This window comes from Sander lucioperca, chromosome 21 (assembly GCF_008315115.2).
Source record: "Sander lucioperca isolate FBNREF2018 chromosome 21, SLUC_FBN_1.2, whole genome shotgun sequence".
Taxonomy (NCBI): domain Eukaryota; kingdom Metazoa; phylum Chordata; class Actinopteri; order Perciformes; family Percidae; genus Sander; species Sander lucioperca.
In genome coordinates, this window is record NC_050193.1 from 6,540,811 (window position 1) to 6,568,535 (window position 27,725).

Here is a 27,725-nt window from a genome sequence, read left to right on the forward strand (position 1 = left end):
TGATGTTGTACTCAAAATTACCTGCCGAGATATGTAGGTGAAATAAAACCAAATTTGGAGCAAAATGCTTTTACTGAAATGCTTGACATTTTCACAAAGGTAACACTGTAAGTGCTAAGACAACCTTATATCTAAATAAAACATTTCAACCTGACACCTCACTGCAACATTAAGGACATATAAAGCAGGCATGATGTTTTAACGAACCGTGATAAATTATAACACTCTTCTTTAAACAGATGGACCTTCACCCCTGAGAAAAGTGCCAAAACATACTCGGGGTACATATTTAAACAAACACACATACACGCAGGCATGCACGTACACACACACACACACACACACACACACACACACACACACACACACATCCAGATGGTCACAGATCTCTTGGGACGTTCAATTTTATTCAATCATTTCAACAGACCAAGGCATTTGCTTAATGGGTAAAGTGCCATAAAACTCACTCAGGATAGAGGCAAAGACAATCATTAACCGCTGATGAACCTGAAAATATCAAATTTATTTGTCGGCTTGATATTTCTCATCGTCTATCTTACCCCTATTAGCACTCTGAGACAGACGCATACAATTTGTGTGTGCATTAAACAGAAGAAAAACTTCTGTGTAAACAAAATTTAAATATCGGAACTTTTTTGTTACAAAACCCCTCCAATGCCCTTTCTATACCTGTATGACCTCCCTACATGCCAGAGTGTTTTATTTGAGGAGAGGAGGACTGAGAGGATTTAGAGACAAACAGAGCGAGGGACAAATAAGACATACTGTAACATTGTCTCAACCTGCCCATCTTCCCCATCGCCTCTGAATCTGAGCGCTGTCCTTCTCACCCTGGAGGTGACTGACAGATGGGATCAGCCTGAACATCACTCAGAACAGCTCTCTACCTCACGTCACCCTGGCAAAAACATATGATTTACCACAGCCGTCCTAACTGCATCCTCCGCCTCTCACCATAACGCACAGTCACAAGCCCACATTTTGGCATCATTATACTTGATGTGACTCACAGACCAACATGTGCATCATTCATGTTTGGTTGAAACATTGCTCTCACATGCATGTCTACCTCCATCATCTCTCTACTATTAATACATCATAGCCCTCGAGACAGAGTCTCGAAGTCCCACTCCCATATACACCACTCTCTGAAACCCCATCTGCTGTTTCTGTAGTTAAACATATAGACGCACACAAACTCACATGCTAGTATCTTTCCATTTCTTCACAACCTCCCTCTGTCTTCTGCTGTGTCACTCTCTTTCATCCTTCTTTCTTTCTTACAGCGAGAGCATGCACAAACAAATACAGTGCACACACACTTGCAAAAAAGCAAAGGAAGTCATACGCACACTGACAATCCTCTCCGAGGTGCCCCCTCTGGAGATGGTGGTCCCGTTGAGTCCCACCAGAGAGGGCAGAGTCTGAGACATCCAGTTGGTCACCATGGCCATGGTGCTGAGCACCGCCCCGATCTTTAGCATGGGAACACTCATGTTTGCTCCCTGTGGGGCCCCGGCGCAAATGGCCCTACAGCCAGCCCTACCCTGCCCTGCCCTGGACCTCGGCTCCAGTCAAACCCCTCTCTGCTCCAGACAGCCCAGGAAGGGAACCAGCCAGTCAGCTTCTGCCTCAGCCAGAGCAGCGGCAGAGCCCCCAGAGCTGGTAAAGCACAGTTACCAGACTCACACACCACTGGCTCAGTCAAAGGAACAGCCAGAGACAGATTAGAGGAGAGCAGCTCACATCCAACAGCATCACGCTGGAATCTTCCCTCTCAGAGTAACTGCCTCAGCCTCACCCCCTCCCTCTCTCTCACTCTCTTTCCATCTCTATCACCTCCTCACTCTCCCCTTATCTCTCTCCCCCTCTCTCTTTACTCTATTCCTCAAGATGCAGAGCTGCGCATTGGCTGCCTCTCTGTCTCAACCCCTCCCAATCAGCATTTGCTCTGTTCTTGCCAGTCTTGTTTTGCATGCATATATCCATTCTTTTCTCTTTCTCTGAAAGGCTTTTCTTTTTATTCCTTTATGACTCACATCTTGGTCTGTGTGTGTGTGTACACGCATTTCTGTGGCATGGAGATCAGAGAGAGACTGATTTCAGAGGGCTGATCTGTGCTCTGTTATGTGGCATGTGAGCCAAAGGCATCCCAGGCAAGGTAGACTGTCCTCATCACACTGGATGGAGGACTGGGGATGAAGAGGGTTGAGTGGATAGATGGTTGGTCAGGGACGTGAGGGGGAGACATGGGCAGCAAGGTATTAATGTGGAAGAGATCCAGCTCCTGCCAACGGCTGCTTCTGACAGCTCATCCGTCATTCTGCTTCATGACATATCTTAAATCAGCCTGTAGCTTGCACTTTTACAGTATCTTACCAACTTTACTCTGCCTGAGGCGTAACCATATCACTATCTTCAGCTACATGTCTTCTTGACACTTACTGTTCCTTTTGCTATAAAACTAGTGCACAAGTTGAAATTTGGATGATGATTCAATTGACATAAGTGATGGAATAGATTAGAGCTATCAAAACACCTTGAATGTAAAACTGATGAATAAAGCTTGAGTTTGTTCTTGCCTGGCTGCTATAGCCTGCTTTCCTTGAATAAGGGGGATTACGTGTTATTTTTCAAGTGAACCATTGTTCTATTGCTGTAATCCAAATGGCTTTAGCTTTTCAGCACAATCACAGCAGGTAAGCCCGCGTCAGATATCTTACCCATCGCTTTGCTGCCTATTAGTGTCATATCACCTTAGGGACTACTGTATGTCTGGAGCCTAATTTGAGTTTATTTCAGGACAGATTTAAGTTTTCTGAAGTTTAGATTACAGTCTCCAAATCATAACGGTCTTAATTCGCCACTTAGCTCTACTGCAATGGCCCAGATGGAATGAGGGGTATGGGAACTGGCTAAAAGCTTGAACGCCTTCCTCGCAACAATTTCCGGCAAGGTACTGGGACACTGGCAGTGTGGTGTTACGCCCTAAACAACCATGAATAATGATGACAGAATGGCCTACTCAGACAAAACGGCCAGGTCATCTCCCTTTCTTTCCTGCTTCCTGGTCTGCTGACTTATTCAGTTTGTCAGCCATGGATGGGCTCCCTTCCCCACACAGTCACATGGGGTGAGTGATACAGGCTCCTCTGTGTGTGGTGTACTGTGAAGTGATATGAGAAGAGACAGCTTTCTGAGCCCCATCCAAAAAATGTCAGCACTCCTCAGCTCACCTGCTGGCTCCCAGTCACGCCTGGGTCTGCTCCTGTTTTTGCAGCGAGACTGACCCCGTGTGGTTACCAGTAGCATTGCACCCAACACGCTGCATTACACACAGCCAGAGAGCGAGCAAGTGTCTGTCATTTGTTGTTGTGCAATATTGAAACTGGTGACAGGTAGTTGTCCCTTTATGGGAGTGTGTCAAGGAGATGTGAGGGGGCATGTGGCGGCTCTGTTTACAATCATACCATTCATTTTCTAACAGAGATTTTAGTAAACGGTTCTATGCAGAGTAGTATACACACTCACAAACACACTGCTGCTGGTTTCTAAGTAGGGTTATGCCAATGTCCAGGGGTATGCTGGAAATAGACTGGAGCCATGTCAAGATAACATATCTATCATGTAATTACATTTCATAGGTGATTCCTTATTGATCTAGTTGGTCTCAACAAACCGCTAAACAAGTATATCCAATAGATCAATATGATGTGCAACAATAATGTGTAAACATTTATATTGAAATTATATTAATATATTTAAGGGTTTTTGCCCGCAAGCTTTGTGTGGGTGAGGATGCTTTTGTAATGTATCATACTGTGTATTTCCGTTTGATGCACCGTCTAAAGAGATTGCAGTAATCGTCACATTCACAGGGTGGCAGCAAAGATTTAAACATGGATATGGATGTCCTTTACCCTTGTATCTATATTTAACCAAGCTCCCATACTCAGCCTCCTCAAAGAAAGCCTGGCACTGAAGTAAGAGGGCTGACTGAAAAAGAAAAATCATTCAAGATTTTGCTTATTCATGCACCATCTTGGATAATTAATGAGACCACCCACCCCATGTACAACTGTGGCCACTGTGCAAGAAGTAAGCTAGATAATTCACTGCGAGTAGAAATCAACAGTACATTGATATCTTAAATGTTCCCCCAGTGGCCCCGAATTTCTTAGTAATAGGACTATTTCATCAACAGAGGACAAGCCAGGATGTCCTAACTTTTCCATTTTTTTTTTCGTCACTCAAAACTTGAATTGGTGCTCACAAAGTTGGAAGCAGTTTTAATGGGCCAGACACTACGTGTGTAACTCTTTTTATGTTTAGCTTTTTATTGATCTCCAGAATAATAAAACAAGCTTTCATGGCCACAAAATAAACCAAACTGTCTTGTGGGATCATTAAATAAACAGGTGCAAAATTCTGATAAATATTAATCAGTCAGCAGACATATATATTACTGTAATATTACTAAAGGGACTGTGCTCATGCACAGGTAGATTCAAATACAGTGACTTTGGATTAAGACTCTTATTTCTTTAGATGATAGATTATTACCACATCAAAAGAAAACCTTAAAGGCAACTGTTGTTTCCCCAGCTTTATATTATTCTCTCTTTGTAATAGCAGTGTAGACAACTCTATTTTCTCTCTTGTTTGATGACAATGTTTTGTTTTTTTCTCTGATACCTTTTATTAATTTGTGCCAATTACAAAACATTGTGTGTGCAGGCTGCACCTGCTGAATGTATAATAACTGAAGCTATATAGAGGCCGGCCGCCATCAGACCCCCCACATCATGTCACCATTGCACCCTTTTTTCCTATATTTCAAGGCGTCTTTTCATCTAAAACTGTTGTTAATGGGTCAAAGACGAATAAGGATTTAAAATTTGAAAATAAATGAACGTGTCAAAAAATGGCAACTCAAGCACTTTCTATTTTTATTAGAGTGTTCTATATACATCTCAACAACAGGAATTTAATTTAGAAATGCAATTTAATTTTTTTTATCAATCATGTGATTTATTCCATGAAAAATGTCCTTCCTGGGTAACAGGAATGGATTTAAAAAATATTTAAATTTTATATATATAAAAATCTTTTAGCATATAAATGTTTTTAACATTTTTAACACAATTAATATGATATATTTGGGTATTTATAATTAAATGGGCTCATCGTTTGATTTTGGTCACACAATATTCCATGCCAAAAACAGAAAAATTATGAAAGATGTCTTAAAATGCTTTACAGTAAAGGTTATCAGGTTTTTATTGTATACTCAACTGAGGAAAACAAAAAATCAAAAAATCAGTGTTACTCGGGATGACATCCTGTTAGCCAGGAATGACATAATGCAAAAATGCCATAAAAGATTAAAGAAATAAATATTAATTTATTAATATAATCTGACATTATCAACACAATGCTTGAAAAGTGATAAATACTAATAAAAAAACTATTTTCATTAACATGTCCAATCTGGATAACAGAGGACATGTCCTGGGTAACAGAAGATCTTCGTTATCCAGGAAGGACAAACTGTTATCCAGGAAGGACAAAAACATGATTTTCCCACCAAAACTCTGTCAAACACTGCATACTCAGATAAAATATATCTTAGCCTTTAAAACATTAATGCCATATTTCACATGAAATAGGCATTTTTTAAATATCAAAACATCAAATGTGTTTTATTAGCGTTATCCAGAAAGACACATGATTTTTGGACATAGTGCACCAGTGACCGAAAAAGCAAAATAAAAACTTTTAAGAGAGAATTACTAAACACTCCAGATGTTTTGGGGTCCTCCAAAATCTTCTCTATGATGTAATATCATATTTCATGACTATGCAATTGCATTATGGGTAATTTATGGAGTTTAAGGTCTGTTACCCAGGAAGGACATTAGGGAAATCCAAAAATAAGGACAAAAGTATTTCTTGAATAACATTTTAAATAACGGTAGGATTGTTACTATATTTGTAGGTATCACTGCAAACATCGACACAATTATGCCAAAGTAGATAATTAATGCTCTTATTATTATTTTTGACATTTTTGTCACATTTTTATACTTAGATTTTAAGCCCGGACGTTACCCAGGAGGGACAGTTTGGTACTTCTCAGCTCAATAACTCTTTGAATTAAATTTTTTTGCAATAAATACCTATACATGTGAGTAAAGAGGGGAGAGTTGAGTAATGTAGTTTTTTAAAATTGATATTTATCTTTTGCATTATGAATATGTTTTGGACACCATAATTGACATGCCACGTCTTTGACCCTAAAATAACTTATGTATTTGCTATACCCATGTAGAGCGAAAGTGCACCTGAACTCTTTCAAACTTAATATTTCTCTCACAGAATGCAGATGCCATCTTTTGTAAAGTGATGGACCAAATAAAGGATGGGAAAAATGAGTGTCATAAGGACAATCTGCCATAGCTCAAAGAATTCCAGACTCTGCCAATCAACTGTCTAATCACAGAGTCTGTTGGCAGAACAAGCTGTGATTAAATATTAGCTAGAGAGGAAGTCAGCCATTTAACCTGTATTGATTTAATCCTTTTTGATTAATTTTCAAAGCCATTCCTCATAATTTCCACTCTAAAAATTGTCCAGCCTCATTTTCGCCGCTACTTTGCTCTGTCATTATCTCCAATTCTCTGTCGCTCTCTTTTGTTCTCCTTTTCTATGAATTTTATTTAGCCTTTAACTCCTCTTACTCTCTCCCTCTCTCTGTTGTCTCTCTTGGCCCCCCTGGCAAAGAGAAAGAATGGCATCATATCATGTGTTTCTCCTTTACCCTGCATGTGTCTTAGTTTCAACTATTTCTGTCCTGAGCTCATACACTTTCAATGGTGATTGTAGCTATCTTGTCACACGCTTGGACTCAGATTTGCACTACATACTGGAGATATAACACTGTGGAACATCTACATGCACACATGTTGTGCAGCCTTTTAGTGTGTCCACATAGAAATGCCAACATGGCCTTGTGTTTTATCGTAAACATCTAAAAAAATCCACTCTGCTGCTAGCCTGTGGGCATGCTCTATAAAGGGCATTTTTAATCAGTTCAAACGGTGAAAATGGCCACCAACTGCAGAAATGGCAGCATTTGTGCACACCCATGGATGGCAGTAGAGTGCTACAAAGCCCCGAGGTCATAGGGACAAGCTCTGGGTGAGATAACAATACTGGGGAGCAGAAAGCGGGAAACACTAGCCACATTCTTACTGAGCACAAACATGCAGCCAGCTACAGATTCACAGCTGGAATACAGGACCAAATTACACCTCAGCTAATTACACAGACATCCTTCATAATGATGCAGAGCTGTTTGGACTGAGGCAGCGAGGCCGCACACAAACCGAGCCCCCGCCTGAGCTCTGAAAGATGCTGGAGTCATCCGGCTCAAAGAATACTGGCTATTTTTCTGAGTCATAATTCATTAATTAGATGATGGACATGGAGGCCCACTGCCTTCTAAATAGATCAAGATCAAAATCAGCTTAAACAAAGCGTGACCTCATTACTATGGCAACTATTTAAATGGCATAAATAGGCTGTACCCCAGGGTTCAGGCAGGCAGACACAGTGGTGTGCTTTCAACATGGAGTGTTTAATCTATTAACGGCTCCTGTGGGCCTTTGATTAGGGAAACTCATCTGGGCTTTTAAATTGTATAGTAGCGACTGAGACCACAGGAGGATTATAGAGTACACATGCATCGACCCCTGCATGCAAAAGTGCAGAGAACACATCCTATTGAGTTGAAAATGTTCAATATTTCAAGCAGTGAGCGTTAACCACAAATGAACCTTTGTCCCACTCTGACCACAGAGGCGATTGATTCATTGATGGTGATGATTCATATACTGTCATGAATCATCACATGATAAATGTGGCTTGCATGAAGACACGGGAGTAGATAACCTTGCATGTTCAGTTTGCATCAACACACAGTTTTAGGATTTCTAATCTCCTAAAATACAATAAATGTGTCCATTTCTGTGTGTATGTGTCTACATATGCGTGCATAGATTTGTTTGTGAGCCTCTCCGTATTTGTGTCCACTTGCATGAGCCACGCTTTCTCTCCACTGAGCTGTAAAATGTCTACAGTACCCTTTAATGGTGGTTGCCACAGTGTTGTGTGAGAAATCCGGTTGAGCTGTGACTTGCACGTAATATACAGTATCTCGGTCACTACTGTATGAAACAATAGTAAGGAACAAAACAGAGGCTCAGCCCAATAGTGCTTAACTACTCTTTCCAGTGGGAACATGTGAGAAAGAAAATCAATATCGTAAATGTGTCTGCTTGGCTGTATTGACTGTAACACACCTAGAATATCCTGTGGTGAGTCCATCCATTGTCTTTACAGTATAGACCGTAGAGCCCATCTAATCAACCCACACTAAAGACAAGTATTCATATTATATCACAAGGCAGGACTGCAGATCTGGGACCAAGACTCATGGCAGGCCTCTTGACATCCTCAATTTGTTTCTCAAAATGTTCTATAAGTACTAGTAAAGTGAAAAGTATACAAATTATATTGTTTGATCGAGTATGTAGATGTCTTTACAGTCATTTTATGTTTCCCTTAAATCACTCAACCTGCCTTTTTTAAATGACCCACCAGAGGGACAGATACAGTTGAAGAGGCTACATTGCAAAATTATTTACATGTTCAAAAAAAAAAAAAAAGGAAAGAAAAAATATCCTAGTTCAGTGTACTTTATTTTAGACGCTTCATGAGTATATTGCTGGAACATGCAGTCAAATTTTATTCATAGAAGGATTGATTGCTCCTGATTGCTCCCTTGATTACAATCTCAAAAGTTCACGGGGGCTTATGCATTATTATTTGTAGGGTATTTGGTATGAATGAACAGTATATGGTTGAATATCAGCTCAATCAGGGACAAGCAGGGCACCACATTTTGCTTGAGGCTTGCTAAAGAAAAGGCCTGATCAAAGCAATAGACAGGAACTACATGTGGCAATCAGCTGCCATGCATTCTGCAGCACAGCATGCCTCTATCCACTGTTCTGCACCTACTCATGCCAACAGTGCCTGCTGAATACAACTCAGTGCAGTACTAAACGTGCCCAGTTGAATTACCCACACACACACACACACACACACACACACACACACACACACACACAGAGACACATACGCCAATCAGACACACAATTACTATGATTATTTCCTGGCTACATGACCTGATTACCAATATTCCACAAAACCCACCATTTTCTGGATCCATCTGCAGAAATCCACTACCGCATTCTGACACCCCATCTAATCAAATATTCTCTCTGTTGCATAGGGAAAGCTATTCCTGTAAATGGAGTAATTACTGTCAGCAAATTGGGAGTCTTCCGTCTGGCAGAAAGGTAGCTGAGGCTCAAAGAAAGCCTGCTAATTAAGACTGCCCCCCCATGGCCACTTTTGGTTCTGGCCTTGCCACTATCACCCAAAATAACTGAATAGCGGCTAATAAATACTTCTATTTCGGCATGCTAATATTTACAAATCTGTATTAGGCCTCTACTGTATATTGAATATAGCTGTTCTGCTGAGAGCATTTTTAAATTTCTTTCTGCACTGCTGGAGTTGAGTGAGAGTCTTATTACTGTAATGGCAAAGTGCTTTGTTTCATTAATGATGTATCTATCTTTACCTGCAGAAGAGCTGAGATCTGATCTTAGATCCAATGCACCTAGTGTTATCAGATGACTAAAGAGAAAACCAGTGGTCAAAGTGTCTACGTTTTCTTATTTGGTCTGTCTGAGTCATTGTTTACAAATGTCACCCAGTCACAGAGTGAAGGTATCACCAGGATTAGCTAACCACTGTGGTGGGCTACACATGAGGAACACAAGCGAAGAATAACACAAAATTTAGACTAAAAGGTAATAGAAGAGACTGTGATGTTTAGGAGAGGCAGAGAGAGAGAGAGAGGCAGCTAGAGAAACCGATTAAAGAGAGAAAAAGGACGGGTGATGCATTTGAAACTCCCTGAGGTGATGAATTTACATCTTGTCTGTTTTCTGCCACGTCTGCAACAGCGAAACTAACAGGGCCAGAGAGGAGTGGTGAGATCCTGCCAATTACAGTCTGGTTGACTGAGAGTTTGCAGCAGCCAATTGTGAAAGGAAATCTTAATGTTGCTGCGCTCGACATGGTCAGGAGCAAACAATGACCAGAACCCATCAGCTGTAACTGTATATTAGTAATGAGGGGACAGGACCAGCCTGCAGTCGTGTGTCCAGCTCCTTTTTCCGAGCTCACACTGAAGCCTTCATTTGTATCCTCTGTCTTCCAATTATTAATGCTCAGAGAAGCTGTAACATTTAATTAGAGACACATTATTAGTACAACACAGGCACAGTGTGCAATAGAGAGAAATACCAAAACAGCCCCTAACTGAATATTACATATTTTATGGGCAAAAATGGTTAGGCTAGGAGAAATAACAAATTAGCTTGTCATTGTGTGCTTTTATTAACTTTTGCCTTGCTGGTGGACAGAGTTGAAACAGTTATTAGTATAAATAAACAGTCTTGTGTTAGCCCGTGTTCCTTGTTCCTTCCCCCAACACTCTGCCGATGATTCCAGCCATGTAATCTGCAAAGTCTCGGCTGCATTGTCAAGATGAGGAGCCGCTGATCCGTTCAGTGATTAAACAAACAAACAGACAGGAAGATATCAACAAACTTGAGAAAATGAGTATACAGAGCAGAAAGAGAGGGCCGTATGTTGCATATTATAAAGGGGTAATGTTCTGTAGAGTTAGCCGAGTGTGAGATGAGAAGTATTGTGAGTGGGTAGGTGTTGGTGGGAGGAAGGAGGAGAGGCAGGCTTCTAATGGTAAAGAGCGGCCATAGAGTCTGGTGCTTTACCACATGGGGGTTGCATTGGATCATCAGGCTGGATCTCTGAGCAACAGATGCCGTGTTCAGCAGGTACAAGGCAATAAACTATATAGTGAATGAATGTAGTGACAAACCTGCATTACCATCCCAAAATGCGAATCTGTGTTATACACAAACAAACAGCTGCTGTGTGGATTTCTAGAAACAGTATGACTGTGTCTATGTCTGTAGGATTCTAGTTGATGCAGCAGTTGTGCAGCATGCTCTTCACTCTATGCACGACGCAGATCTACAGTATCTAGAGTGCTTAATGATGATATTTGTGGATGCAGCCTGAGAGATACGATATCAGTAAGGCCGTCCCTTGCATTAATATTACATGCAGCACAGGAGGGAATTAGTGATAATTTTCCCTTTAAGGAGGCGCTTCCTTTGCTAATCGTTAGCATAAATATTTTCATTTGGTGTCTTTAAGACATGACAGTCTGCGACTGCACTGCTCATTCCCCCTGGGACAAGTCATTGTTGACTATTGCCTGATTGCCTCTGCTAAAATGGACCGATAACAATTAATTCAAAATAAGATTCAACCTCTAAGCATTTGGAGATTAGAATGACAGAAATACCGTTTAATAATGAGTTTAAGAGCATAACATATTCTGGGGACATTTCTGCCACCCACAGATTAAATCACTAGTTTGGATTTGAATGACACCTATGCAAGGGGCCTCTCTGCAAAACCACTGTGTGTTGGTGTTAATTTGACAGGGTTAATATATGAGGAAGATTCTACCCTTGCAGTCAATAAAGAGATTTTTTAATTTCCTTGTTCTCAATTTAGTGGAGTTTCCCTGAATCAACAGATTATACCCACGTTTATTTCACAGTGTAAATGTATATCACTGTTCACATTTAATAGTCTTGTTCAGGGCTGTTTTGGAAAGGATCAACAAAGATTAAAGGATGGCAGCTGCAGATATCCATCCAGAACATACCAAGTAGAAAAATGCGCCTGACAAGTGAGAAGTACTCCACTGAAGATCCCTCCACCAGCTCCCTGCATGCTGTTGCTTTCACTGAGAGGAGTAAGAGATGAGAGCTGGGCCTGAGAGGGCCAGTAGCCTGAGGCACTAAGGCTTAAAGAGAGACCTCTCCTGAATACCTATTCATCACATCGCCATTAGTGTGGCTGAAGCACTCAGCTGTGCTGCTCAAAAATATAACGAGGATTACTGCATTGGATCCTGTAGCATACTCTGACATGATAGGACTATTGCTGTTGCCTGATTTACAGCGAGTCGAGACTTCAACCCGCTTGCTATTCTCACCTTGTGATGCAGCAAGATGCAGACATATATATCTTGCTACACATCCGCATGCACACCAACTCAATATCAGATAAACAAGTGCAGTCTCTAATCGTCATGGGAGCAGGTTTTTATCAGAGCATGACGTTTCTTCTCCCCCCCCACCACACAGAAATGCCACTCTACATCATTTTCCTCTCTCATCTTGTCAACACTTCATCCTTTCTTCCTGCTGCTTCCTGTGTCTCTCTTGCCTGAGCGACAGGATGCACATGCCATTGTTTTGTCACGGTCACGGCCATATTGATTAAGGGATGTGGAGCTAATTAAAGACAATCTGCAAGGAGTGTCGGTGCCATTGAGGGAAATAAAATCATGGAGCAATAGGCCTCTAATTATTATTCTCTTTTGGTTATGATGGGAGAGATAATAACCCTGCAGGCATAGTCAGAAGGCACTCTCTGTCTATTTCTTTCTCTATCCCTGCCCGCAATCTCCAATTTTCATTTCTAGCAACTCCACTCTGTCTTTTCCTCTTTCTCTCTCTCACTTTACAACCAAGCTGCCCTGCTCAGCTACTCCACTGGGCACTAATTCAAACCCAGTCCACATCCTCTCACTTTGTAGCCGACTCTGACACTGCCCACCAACCCTGATCACCACAGCATCTTCAGTTCACAGCATCTGTCAACAGTGTATGTTCATGTTGCTGAATGCATGTTATTCATGTATGGTATTTTCTGGTTTTTATTTGTAATGCACATTAGGCTTTTTTAATACACTACACATTTTTCTTAGCTGTACTCAATAACATAATTTACATGCACATACAGTATGCATACCCATTGCCAAGAGTATTACTAAGGGACAAGAGCTTTCTTTAGAGTATGGAAGAAATACATTTTGTTCTTTGTACAGGCTGTGGCTGAAGATTATTGAAAAAGAAAAGGTGGCAAATGTTGCAGACTGAGCACTCGGGGCAAGCTCAAGGCCATTGGTTTTAAAATAGTGTTTTGTTTATATACTCTGTTAAATAATCAAAAGGGCATAATGGGCAATGGAATCATGGCACTGCTGGATACACAGGACTAACTCACAAGAAAAGTTGCTTTCGACTAATATGCTTTTTTAAATTCGAGCCTTCTGATCTATGAAAAATTAATGCAAAAGTCAAGTGTGTTACATCATTTTCTTCCAATTGTATGTAATCCGTCAAAGCTAGATTAGATGTATTTCGGTTAATTTCATCAATGCTATACATATGTTATTCCGTTTGACTTTTTCTCTAATATGATACATACTGAGTGGTCTAGTTGTGACTCCTACTTCTAGATGTGGTGTTCGCATCCCGTAATACACACTGCTGTGTCTGTGTGTGTTTTGTAGACTTGGAGAAATCTCAGGGGTTTAGAATCAGGCAGCATAATGTAATGTAAGCTGGTGTTCCTTCCACTGGAGTATCTTGTTATCTCCTCTTTCCTACATGTAGTTTCTCTATCAAAGGACCTCTCTACCTTGCTCATCGTGGGGCTGCAGAGAGCAGCTCTGCCAGCCTGCTTGATATGCAGCAGTGTCTGGTGGCTGCTGGGCTCTTACGCCTCCCTGACTGGAGCCTTTAAGCCTTGGCGCAGTCAGAGAGAGCCTCCCTTATCAATGGCCCTACTGAGTGGCAGTGACAGTGCCACGTGGAAAACACATCGATTAAATGGTTCCTCTTGCCACCCGCTTCTGCCGCAGCACATAGCTCTCATCCTTCATTCCCCAAAATGAAAGCCCTGTAATTGAGTTAGCTTTCAACATGGGAGCCAACACTGTCACACTCACACATGGTGGCGAGAAGAGAATTCTCTGGAATGAAGGTAGCAAGGATCATGTGAAATAGGAGGAGATGGAGAAAAAGTTGAGAAAAACACAAGAGGGAGAGAGGTAGTGACAAAGAAATAGCATTACGACAGTCTGAGGAGTTTACTCTCGCACTTTTGTATCACCTCTCATTAAGTCTATATCCATCACGTTCCACTTCCAGGATTGCTCTGGTGCCGCCGGAAATTACGCCGGATGTCACTCATCTCGGCCGGATGTCCATTACCTTCCTCTTTCTTTGTGTTAGCGTTCTAAACTCCGGTCGATTTATGAGGACTATGGTTAACTGCTCCTCAGATGTCTGCAGGGTAAATCCAGACAGCTATCTGTCCAATCTGAGTTTGCTGTTGCAAGACTAAAACAATCTTTGAACGTACACATGTCCTTCCCGAGGCTATTTTGCAGAGGCACCATGGCTCCGTCCAGTGCTTTGCACAGCCCAAGACAATTGTGATTAGTTCAAAGAAATGGCAATAAACCAGAGCACGTTTTTCTCCCATCCCGTAATGCTGTGTGGACTCGCCAGACCCTCCTCTGCAGCGCTCAATGTCAATTGCTGCTACAGCTCTCCATAACATATATGTGAGCAATCTGTAATTAACTAGGGCTTTCGAAGGTAAAACTATGCTGACTAAAACATTTGACAAACCCTTTTTGAAAGGAAACAAGATTTCCTGGGAGTGTGGTGTGTTGTCCAGCCATGTGGAGGCAGAATCTACGTCTGGTGTTTGAGAATGCGTAACGCTCTCTGATATGGCATGTGTGTCTTCCGATAAAAGCGAAGAGATGTGAAGAGCACCGCTCAAGTAGCAGCTTGCCCAATCTGTCTTATGAAAGCTTTTGTATCAGAGCAGGAAGAGGAGCTCTAGGCGCAACAGCCATATTTATATTCCAATCTTCTACACAGAAAACCCACAATGCCAGGCTCATAAAAGATTCATCGAGCAGGGGAAAGCAAGGTCGTACAAAAACTGGTCAGGAGGTGCCTACTGCAATGCAAAAAAGAGCAGATGGACCAAAAAAAAAAAAAAAAAGATTGGGTAAGTCCCACAGTGGCAGTTACTAGGGTAACGCGTGTTGCCCTTATTACTGGTGGTGGCAGTGTGTCAAGCATTGACCAGATGATCAAGCATGTCTGCACTCTAATTGGCATTCAATTGTTGCTCGTACTATAACCTACGACAGACTTAACAGCCTTAGCCATGTTTGTTGGTATCGATTAAATGCGTTGTTTTTCGCTCTTTGTCTGTTGTGGATCCCATTGCTCACATGTTTTGTGAGGGAAAGAGCAAAGGGGAGAGAAAAAAGACAATGTGTGTGTGCGTGTGAAAGAGAGACTGCGTTTGCGCGTGCATGTGTGTGCCTGTTCTGGGTGTTGTCAGAGAAATGTCACTCTTGCTTAGAGTCACAGACATAAACCTCTGGGAGTCCTGCACCCTCCAGCACACTCACACAGAAGGAAAGAGAGAAAGTGGGGGAGAGAATGCGATATAGGGATGATATTCATCCCACCAGTCAAGCTGATCCATCCATACACTGTTGACAGCAAGCATACAAGTAACATCCTTTACATTATACGAGCACACAGAATAGTTTAAGAAAATATTTGTGCATCAGTCAGTCATTGTGAAATTGTCTGGAAGAGAGAATTAGGGTCAAAAGGCGACACAACAGGCTCAGAGGACACATGTAAATCTACTTTTCTTTCCTCCTGCGTATATGAAAAAAAGAATCAGTCCCTGAGTGTGCAGCTGGCTGCTGGTTAGCTGCCAGGTTAACCATGTCTGTATAAATGAGAAAGCTCTAACAACTGTATTCAGTACTCAGTCCCAAAAGACCTTAAAGACCTTTCTAATGACAATTATAAGCTGCCCTAGAGTCAGCCAGCTCAGTCCATGGGGTCGCTAATGTTCATTTTAGTACAGCAGGCCGCTGGGTTTTCAACAAAACAGAAAACGGCAACAGAGGTCATTTAAAGCCCACACAGCCCTGAAGCATAAGTAGTGGTCAGTCTGTGGCTCTGAATGAGTAAGTGGTCATTTAAAACATGGACTAAATACCAAGGTTACCAGACTTTCCTCTCTGACTTTGACAATCCCAGTTACAAGCGAGTGTCCCATGTCCTCTGCAATATCTGCAAAATACTCAAATTTGCAGGGTTTCAACAACAAAGCTTAAAAAAATCAGAATCATGCATGGGATCTGGATTCGTCTGTAGGAGTTTTAATTAGTGGGGAGTGTCTTAGACTTTATATTATAGCCTGCACTTGTTTTTTTAATATACTGTATGACGATAAGATCACAGTTTTGTTTATTTCAATAGGAAGGACATGTGTGTTTGCATATGTACCCATACGGAAAAGGGCATTCCAGCTGGAAAGGTAAAGCCATGCTGACATACCCTCTATACCTTAGGGGCCCCAACTATGGCAGGGACACATTGTTTGTCTGAGAGTCGGGCCACTGACCTCACACGCTTCTCTACCCGGCCTTCTATGTGTTAACCAATTACTACGCAGACCGCTGCCTGCCTTCGTGCCCCAAACCCATGCACTGCAGTAGTAAAATCAGTCACCCATTACACCCAGGGCTGCACCGCAAAAAAACTCACTGCCACCATCATCATACGCTAATATCACCCCTGTGTGAGTCATGAACAGACCACATTTAGAAAATTGACCCAGAAACAGGTAAAGCATCATCAAAAAGCAAAACACTCATACAGGCACACAAACCTCCCTGTTCATTAAAAAGCACACATGCTAACCACCACTTCTTTTATCTACCACACAGACACACACTGTATTTTTGAGGAAATTGTACAGCATCGATTTGCTTTAACTCCGAACCACAAACACCCCATGTTTCACACTTTGAACTAGTCAACCTCAAAACAAGGTCTTACCTCAAAAAAAAATGTTTAACCCTTTGAGGACCAAATTTATGTTCTCAAATGGCAGGTGAGTCCCCACAATGTCCCTTCTGATTATTTGTTCCTACTAACACGCCTCTGATGATGAAGCAGCAGGCAACATGAAAGCTCATCAAACATTAAGATGAGGGAGTGAACAGCAGACAGCACAAAGGATCAATAGCTCTCTGTGCTCCGGTCCCCTTCCTTAAGCAGCATCGCTTTTACAGATCTCTTTTACAGTGGTAAGATTCTGACTCACACAATGTGGGATTATTGTTGTGCACTGATTCAAGCTCTACCCTAATCAGTCATGACACAAGCACATACTATTCAATCTCTTCAAGCAGCACTGACTCAAGCATAATGCAACCTCATTATCTGTGGATGATTGTGAAGCGGCACCTTTGTATATTAATGGGGAGTGCATGAAGGTGGATGCAGGCATAGTGGCTAATCTAACACAGCCTGCTCACTTACTCACCCACATAGTGCTTGAGATGATTGTTAGTGACTGACAGGCAACACAGAAATTAGGTTATGCTTATCTTATTTAACAGAGCAAGAAACACAAGCTTCCATATTATTGACATGTATTAGAAAAATATAGCTCATATTATAGCTATACTAGTGTACTTCAAATGTTAACATTATTAAAATGAATGTTGCGTGAACTGCATGCAGAATATGTAATGTCCTCCTATTAGATTTAAAGTTGTATCTGTGTGTTTCAGCTTGACCTTTCAATGGGCTTGTGTGGTCATGCAATGTTAGTAATTCAGACAAGAGCCGGACCTGTCGTAGCATAGCAAGGTGATTTTAACAGTTGAGTGTGTGTCTTTGCCTCACACTGGCAGATTTACAACCCTGTTCTCGCAGCTTTTCATTTGTTTAATTCTCTCGGTGGAGGTTAGGCTGCCGCTTGGCAGAGCACACTCTGTCCAGCCTGCTACCTAGTGTCCTTCCTCCTGGGAAACATCTCTGTCCCTTCTTGCCTGTACATCCAGCCGCATTCCTCCATATTTATAAAAGCTTTTAACAGGTAGGCTCACTGATAATAATAGCAGAGGGAACATTTTAGTATTTTTTTTTTACAGGGTTTGACAAGCTCTAATGTTTTGGTAGAACTGCTGTGTAATAGGCTTTTGGCATGGACACAAGGACAGAAATTTACCACAAGTGGCTCGATTATAGTCATGTCTGGGGGAGGGCTTTTATTGCTATCATGCTGCTTTGCTCTCATTGGACTGGCACCAGGAAAAGAGATTTTTGGCCAAAGGGTCACTGCCAGGTTGGTGGACTGTTTAAAGCTGTTTCAATTGGACATTATCCAATCCAGCTGCTTGTCCTGCCTGACTGATTGAGCTGAGATCTGTCACTGTTGTCCTCACAAGCAGAGACACTGTACTGTAGATCAGCTAACTGCTTCACGTCACTTTGCCTGTTTGTATGTGGAATCAGACCTAATATATGCCAGGTTTGTTCATAATACTGACATAGCAGTGTCACAGAGCACACAGAGCCTTTAGTGTTGCAGCCCCGTCCCTCTGGGACACCCTCCCTGCAGATATCCAAAATGCTACATCCCTGGACATTTAAAAAAAACTCCTGAAACACCACCTGTTCACCACAGCCTACAACCTCCCTTAGCTTAGCCACTGTAATTCTGTAAAGTGTCCTTGGGTTTCATGAAAGGCGCTATATAAATAAAAGTTATTATTACAGTATTTATAGCTAAGAAAGTCTTCTTATCATAGCTACTGTTTCAGTTGTGTCAATAAAACCATCTCAATTCAGTGACACTTCTGATTGCAGCACTAAAGTACAGCACTGTATACAGTAATTCGCTCAGTGTAAATAAACTAAACGTCCGTGCCAAATGATGTTTTAAACAGCAGTGTGATTTACAAGTGCTCGCTCCTTTACACTACTTTTAGTTACAGTATAAATCGACCCTGGCTGGGTGAGTTTCTGGTGCAAACATCACACCAATCTAGAATGAGGAAACAACTTAACGAGGTCCTAAATGGTCTGTTCTTACTGATCGTTTCTGAGTCCCTCTGAGAATGACAAGCAATTATGTTTTCTCCCCTACACACAGAAAAACACCAAAGCAGGTGTTCATTTCCATCACTCTCAACCATGCTAGTGTTGGGAATCTTCGAGGCCAGACATCTTAAACCAATAACTCGCTGCTCACTGCTCCAGTGGGACAACACAACAGTTTTTGCCTCCAAACCTGAATGTAAATCTTTCACGTACACAAAACAATCTTTATACTTGACAACTTAAGCAGAAATCGAGTAACTACAGAAAACGATACAAAGAAATATGTTGTCCCCTTAACCAATATTACCTCACCTTTCAGTTAGGCTCCAGCAAGCTTTTTAAATTGGTTTGATGGTTGGACAGGAATATTAGTGAAACACACATCTTTGTGATTTACAAACATTCTTCTTGCATTTGAGAATTTGGCTGATTTAAATAAAAGTCTTTGTTTTGAACAAATAAGTTAATATTTATTTACTGATAAAAGGGGATATTTCACAAACACTGATTTTTCTTGTGGTCTTTATTTGTTTGTGTTTAACACATAAACACAATGTCTGATAATCTCATTGTTCACATGATTTTAATTCACCACGAAATCCAAGTCTACATACACTAAATGGAGCATCTTCTACTTCCAAGATGAATTAGGCTGTGCATTAGAATTTCTGCTGTTGCACTAAATTTACATTCTGAACAATCAATACTAAGCCATTAATATTTCCCAGACAAATGAAAAGATGCTGAGTTTCACAGAAAATGATGCCAACATACTATCATGTCTAACTCCTGACTGATGAGAGTCATTACATGCCGCTTTTTCATGCAATATTTTTTTATATTTTGAAAATAATTTTCAAAATGATATACATTTAACAAGGTTTGCATCTTGCAGAATGATTGTTAGCGCACATTTCTCTGAATGTCTGGTACTTTTAGAGGAGATGAGTTGCCTTGGGTTCATTTGAAATTATACTTTATTTTATATATTATATTATATATCCTCTATCTATATCTTTTTACAGTTTGTACATGGTGCAGTACAGTGTATGTATGGGTGTATAGTAAATGCATTACTTCTAAATACACACACACACACACACACACACACACACACACACACACACACACACACACACACATACATATCAGTGTGTCCTGTCATGCATGGCTTGATGTGTACACCACAGCAAGACATCTGTGCCAAGGTCAAGCAGGTGCCCATCTGTATAAGGACCCCTGGGCTTTATGGGTACTTAACAAACCCATGCAGTGAACGAACAAGTGCGTCTGTCTCATTAAAGCCCTGTAAATATTTCATACAGGCCTGTACTGAGACTGTGACGGAAAATATGTGAATATCTCAACTCCACTGGTTAGGAGTGTTACCCTCATTGTAGTAGATCCGCAAGAAGTCATCAATTCTTTATGTTTGCCGTGCAATCTTAGAGAGACTGGTAGCATTATATTTTCTTTCAGACCTTTAAATATTTAATGTAAACACTTACAACAAATTGCTCCCTAAGGCCAATTACAGTATGAACCCACTGAAGAAGGGGTTGAGATAGCATAGTAAGTCATCAGCTACATTTTCCATGTCACATTCACAAGTGTTTTACAGTGACATTTATTCCTCTTCATTTATTAAAGAACATCCATAGTGCACTGTGGATGTGTTTAGCATAGACACGTTGTAGGATTTGCAGTTTTTCACTTGAAGTGTTAGAATTAGTTATAAGATTCGATTTTAGACTATTTTTCAGTTGAGGTTAAATTAGTTATTATGCATCAGGGAACTTAATAACTTATTTAATGTAAAGGAGGTTTAAGAGGCACATCAACACGTCTTCATGGTTCATTTTGTCGTGCAGCTAGGGATGTGTTCAGTGTGATTGTTACATCAATAAGAGCCCAGGGAACTCCTGCACCTTGTTTCAGAATGAAATCAATTGTTTTTTTAATCTAATACCATCTGTGCTGCACAAGTTATACTTTGAACCTGACACACAGGTGTACAGTACAGCCTGTTCATCAGCGTACATCCTGTAGGCGGAAAGCATATAGCTTCTGTTAAAAGTCAACTGTAGTGTCCACCTGCCCTGTAGACATGGTTTATAAAACACTAATGTATGCTGCAACATATGGCCTTTACATGTTACAGCATATTCCTCAGTTAGATACATCTGCAACAATGGACCACATCTTATTTGAATATATCAAAGGATAGACAGATGTAACCATAGACAGTTTGTGTGAAAAGTCTACCAAACCCAAAACACATAGGCCTATTAGCTGTATTGTTTAGGGGCCTTAGAGATGAAACACCTGGTGAGTGACCACACTGTATCCCACTAACTGTTACTTTCATCTCTTATATCACTTATTGTTCATAAATAGCATACATTGCTGTTTCATTTGTTTAGCATCCTTTTAAATTTATATTGTTTGTGTTGTTTTGTATAAGGCCCCGCGATCTGTCTGGTGGCCTTGGCCAAATGGTAACACTCCCCGCCAACGAGGAGGCGCTGTCTGTGGTGCTACATTGACTCAGACTGACTAACCGAAGGCGCGACACGGCGCTGTGCGTGGTCCTGAATATATTGCTGCATGGAGCTAAAGGTGCGAACCGGCGCCGTCCAACAAATGATCGGATTTCATGCACTCCTAATAACAGCCACATAGCAGCTACTTTATAAGCAGACCTTATACTTTCTAAGCTGTCATGGCTTATGCTCAACACTACATGTATGCTGACCAGCTGAACCCCTGCAAGTTCAAATGTTCGTGCCTTAACTGAAAGCTTTTCTGGGTCAAATGATTTGCCGTCCTTCACTTCAATTTACAACTGTCACATCAAAGCTCGTCATTTTCACCAAAGGGACGCGGCTTTACTCGAGTGTCATGCACTACAGCACGCCAAACATCTGCAGGATCTACAACCATTTGTTGGAGCTGCTCTGAGGCGATCCTAATTACGCATGGCTCGTATTCACAGCCACAAATCACACATAGATACTGTAGACAAAGTGTCAGTGTTGCCGTTCTTTCAGCGTAATCAGCGCGATCGGTCACAGTGTATCTCGCGGAGCCCCTGGACCTCTGTCAGTGATGGAGAGGTAAGGTCGGTAAAAAAAAACGACCTCCGGGCCGGGCATCAAAGGTATCAGAAATCAATTATAGCCTACTGTCAAGGGGACACGCTACTTTATATTCTTACTTTTCCCTTTTGTCGTCACCATGTAACCATCATGTATTCCACTCATTGTAATTCGTACTATAAACTGCATCACGATTTATGTCAGTCTAAAAATGTGCAAGGCATCAATTCCAGGAAAAGAAACGGCAAGTGAGTTAAGTCAAGTTCAGGTGGATTTACCGTCAACTGCAGCTCTGCTTAGTGTCATAGCTTCCCTGAAGTTTACCTCGGCTACGTTTTCCTTGCTTCTCGTTAGCACGCTAGGTTTCAAACTAATACATTCAGAAGAACAATATCAGTTTTCCTATTTAATGCTGCAACATGCAGTCTTTGCACTGACTTAACATCATATCCCCCCCTTTTTTTTTTTTTAACTGTGATACAGCTCTTCTTAAGCCATTGGTTCTTACTTAAATTATCTATATTTCAGAATTCATTTACAGGCGCTCAGCACTGCTTTGGGAACTTTTAAATAATGCTTATTCATAGCGTGCAAGCGTTTGTGCCGGAGTCCTCACCTCACAGTGCATGACAGCTAACATCACAAGCAGGAACATGGCACTGAAGAGATGCATCCTAGTCGAAATGATAGCGTCCCAGCCGACACCAGTTCCCGCAGTTCTCCCCCCCGTTATTGTCCCTTACTGGGGCGGTTTCTTCAGATACAGAGGGATTCCTTTAATGCTGTGCGCCCCCAACCTCATCACCAAGACGCACGGCAGCCCTCTCTGGCTCGGTAGCGACCAGCCGCGTGTCTTCCGTGGAGCATAGACTCTTTTGCGGGTAGCGAAAGCAAAACCTCCAAATTTCCCAGCGTGGAAAACTCCTCCGATAATGTATTTTGGCGAAGCGGACAGTCGGCGGTCCCCTCCTTCCTGCAGAATAACTGCAACTGAGCGAGAAAGAGCGGAGGAGAATCGCAGAGGTTGGAAGGTGACTGCTGTGCTTGCAAGGTGCGGACGCTAGGAGCAGCACGGCTATGTGCCAGAAGCTCAGTCAAAGAAGTACCACTCTTTGACGCAGCCAAGCTTGGCCGTGCGTGCGTGCGTGTGGGGAGAGAGAGAGAGAGAGAGAGAGAGAGAGAGAGAGAGAGAGAGAGAGAGAGAGAGAGAGAGAGAGAGAGAGAGAGAATATAGAGATAGATAGATAGCTTCCAGTGATAAAGCTTTTTGCTGCACAAAATGTTTCCACTACAGTGACAGATACCTCAAGAAAGAGCTGACATTTAGCATTGATAATGTCTTCCTGCTTATAAGCCCGATGGGGAGTGATAGTGCATTGTAAAAGATCGAGACAGTGAATGTCAAATCCACATTAATGCCATTAATTTAGCGCGGACACATATCAAATTAGAAGATGCCAAAATAGAGGGATTCTCTGGGGTTTAGGGAAATGATAAAGATTATTCTAAGCCCAGTTACAATAGAGATAATGAATGTCTTTAGCAAACACGGATAATTAAATGATGCTTAGGCATTCTAATAAGTATTTTCCAGGACAGGTGAGATTGGAATTGGGTGTGCACAAAACCTCTGTATGTTTGTTTCAGTGTGTGCCTGTGATTCCCCTGCTTTTTTGGCAGGCTGTGTTTGTAGCTTCTGGGGATCCTGAATTGGGAATGAAAAAGATGTAAATGCACAACATGTCACCTGTGGTGAATCCCCTATAATGACTGACCAGCGTCAAGAAAGCTGAAACCACAAAACATGAAAAACACTGTTGCTGGAAAGAGGGTGTTCAGCTCTCCCACTCCATTTTCCTTTAAAGTAATTAAATTATTTCTAAGACCAGGAAGTGTCGGCAAGTTTCACTCGGATATTCTGTCCAATAAACAAGGAACCGTTTCGACCGTATGGCATTTGTTTACAATATATGGTGGTCAAATTGGTCTCAGATGTCCTCCACTGATCTCAGCTAAGCAACAGCCATTCCAGGGAACAGTGAACATCAACACCTTACTGAAAAGTAATGAGAACACCAAGCCAAGAATTTGGAAACAGCATCTAGCCAAATAACAGCCCTCTCTAGGGGAACATTGAACATAAGCAAGTACGTAAAATTAGGGAAATGCCAAGCCGAAGGGTCTGAAATTTTGGAGGGGGATAATTTGTCACATCATGCACAGCAGGTCAAGCTGACCGTTAGATAAAGTTAAAGATAATCTTAGTGTGCAAGGGTGTTTGCAGGACTGTCAAAACCATGTGACGTAAATGCTTATTTTTTAAAGATGTTTGTTGGACCCTATAAAACTGAGCTGAAATGTTATCCGGAGTCTCTTTGTGCTAAAACCAAAAGAGACTGAACGCAAACTGAACCAAATGAAAAAAATCTAACAAAGTTGCAACTTTACCCGCATCGCAATCGAGTGTGAAAAGCGCCCTTAGAACACACAGTGGTATTAGTTCATAACACATTCAGAGAAGATTTTAGATCAGGCAGTGTGATGGCTTGTGCCTTCCAGCCCCTGTATGGTTCAGCAGAGGGTTGACTTTCTCCACCCCTGCTGCTCTCAGTGGCATGGTGCACACCTCTTTTACCAGCAGGAAAAAACCACAAGGAAAGTGAAATGAGAAGCGGAGGGGGAGCAAGGGAAGAGTGGTGTATAAGAAATGTAGAGGAATTACTCCTGCCTTCCTGTGCTGCTGTTTTCAGCAGTTATTGTATTTTACTATGTACAGATGGTAAACCATCCTGGATAGTGCCTCAGCTCAGATACAGTACATACAGTAGAGCATGAGGCTGAGATTAATAGAGATGCCCAAGGCTGCCAAGGTGAGTAAAAGTGATGTTGAGTCATTGCATGGGGTCAGAGTGCCAGTGTGTTTAATGGTCATGCTGACAAGATACACTGTACTAACAGACTCCTCCCTTGTCTTGGTTGCTCTCCTCCATCTCACTCTCCATCCTGTACAGTTACAGTTTAGAGACCTGGGGCGTTGAGGGAGCTGGGGTAATGTTTTTGAGGTAAATGCAAACAAAGCATAACCCATTTGTCAAAGATGCAGCATTTTTCTCCTTTTTTATCCCCGATCAGTCCAAGAAGGCCAAGAGAAGGGAAAAAATAGAGCTTTAGGGCTACAGCGTGTCCTCTCAGGCAGGCATTATCTCTCTCTTCCTGTTACATCACACAAGACTGCACTGTGTTCGGCGAATGTGGCACTGTGGTCAACTGTGGCACTTATGTTAGTTATTGACTTATGGTTGTTTGATTGTATGTCATGATTTGTGGCTTAATCTGAGATTTGTCTCTGTGCTTCTCTTTGTGAGTTTGTTGCTAAAATATTTGAAGCAATGCAACATATCTACTGAAGTGGCCTTAGGTCTAAATTTAACAACCACCAGCATCTCTGTGCTTTGTGTGTGTGTGTGTGTGTGTGTGTGTGTGTGTGTGTGTGTGTGTGTGTGTGTGTGTGTGTGCGTGTGTGCGTGTGTGCGTGTGTGCGTGCGTGCGTGTTTGGATCTACCTACAGGCAATCTGCTTGACAAGAAGTACAGTTCTTCATCATTAGAAACAGCTGTTTAAATAGGACTATTTGCATTGAGCCACCATTGCCAAGCCTATCATTATTTAGATTTTCAATTTCCAGGAGTTGATTCTCTTACAAATAATTGGAAAGCAAGAACACACTTAGAATTAACTGCGCTGGAGCAGAGGCAAAAAAAGAGGAGCTTAATGTTTTGTTCGTGGTTATAGTGAATGTTAGACAGGTGGATAGGCCCATCGAGTGACTATATTGTAGATCATCACACAAACATACATAGACAGTCTAATTGGATTTTGTGAAGTTGGAACACATGAGTTGCTCTATCCATTTTGCAAACATTGGAGTCTGTCCTATAACAGAGCATTGTGGTTGTTATTGATCTTCGTAATGTTACTGCGACTGCAGGCACTGCAGAGTTATTATGCAATTGGACTGAAAGACCATATGCTTCCTGAAAGTATCCAGTATGTTGCATCTACATTAGGGAGTCCATTGGGCACACAGGATAATGTTAAGCTGATGTAGCTATCTGCCTTTGGCTTAAATTTAATACTCTGTGATTAATACACATGCAGGCAATCTGTCACACACAAACACACTACAACATCAACATGTCAATAAAAACACAGATGTTAAGAAGTGTTAACCCTGGCACCCCTGCAAACATAACACAGATATCTAAACCACCACAAAAGCCTTGTGCAAACATTACAACACATTCTCATGCATGCATCTCATAGTTGACACCATGCTTCCTAATGAATGTCTAATCAACTCTCGCCTATGTGAACGGCATGAAACACGTCATTCAGCACTCCCAAAAGTGCAATGTCTTTGTATGGCCAAATGGACTCCCACAGCTCACACTCATCCACCTGCTTTTTTTCAACCTGGACCCCATTTCCCCATGCATTTGTGTCTAACAGACTGATGTGACCAAAAATCTTTGAAATTGGTCCAGTAAGCCTATTGAGCAAGAACGCAGTGAAGGGCCGGCGCGAACCGAGCTCCAATGTAAGATTTTTGCCCACTAAAAGTGATTGTTTTGGCACTGATAGGCTCAGATTGTTATTAAAAGTGTCTGACAACATTATCAATCTCAGAAGATGACTTCTTGTCTGAAGACAATGGTTGAACAGGTTGAAAAAAACAAAATTACCATTTAAGTTTAAAAATACAGGATTCCAGGCAAAAGCTTGCTGAACATGGTCAATGTGGACCTCTGTTTCTAACCAAATTCATCAAAAGCTGTTATTCTTACAATTAAAATGTCCATTCTGAAAGGCTTGATTGTCAGATCAGTGTTAAGACAAAGACAGCTCACTAAATCTTCTCTCTCCTTTTGTACCAATGAGGAGCCTCATGTATTTTCATCTGGAATAATACATAATAAGTTAGTGATGGTGTGAAGGTTGGGTCAGAAGGTTAAGAGTGCTCAGTTGCCATAGCAATGCTCGCCCGAGTGCCCCAGAGGGAAAGGTGTGAAATCCTCAAGGGCTGCCTGAAGATGGACAAAGCTTTTCACACCCTCTCTTTGGGCTGTGTCACTTTACTACCTGCAGGTAACCAAGGCAACCAGGCCAAGGAGGCCCTGCCATGCTTCTTGACTGTGCCTTGCCATACTTCAGCAAACATCGTCAATCATCATCTAGATGAACTGCACGGCAGTGTGCTCATGTCTCTGTATCAAAAATAAGTGACGCGTTGCCCTCCACAGACTTACAGAATCAACACATTAGGGGAGACTGGTAGACAGATGGTCTGCCAAGAGGTCCATCTTTTAAGTAAAAAGCACACATTTCCAGATGTTAAATACTAGGTGCTGGACAGAAGAACATGTAAAAGACGGTAAAAATAGTAGATAATTATCCCATGAACATATATTTATTTACTACCAAGTGACGCTTTGAGCATCTGAAGAAGAGCTTGATGCTCGAAACGTCACTTAGTATAATTACATAGTGTGCAGACTATTTTCCATCTTTT

The 27,725-nt window shown here is 41.6% G+C and overlaps 1 protein-coding gene across 3 annotated transcripts in view; it reads right to left on the reverse strand.

Moving 5' to 3' along the window:
* Positions 1–23,257, reverse strand: part of olfm2a (olfactomedin 2a) — a 49,135-nt gene extending 25,878 nt beyond the window's left edge. Inside the window, exon 1 of one of the 3 annotated variants that reach the window (XM_031312782.2) lies at positions 1,374–1,517. In XM_031312782.2, the coding sequence (XP_031168642.1) occupies positions 1,374–1,517 (144 nt within the window). Of the gene's footprint in view, positions 1–1,224; positions 1,247–1,373; positions 1,518–22,772 lie in introns of those variants that run through there. The other 2 variants (XM_035996886.1, XM_035996887.1) reach the window with 2 other exon arrangements.
* Between the last annotated feature and the right edge of the window lie 4,468 nt (positions 23,258–27,725).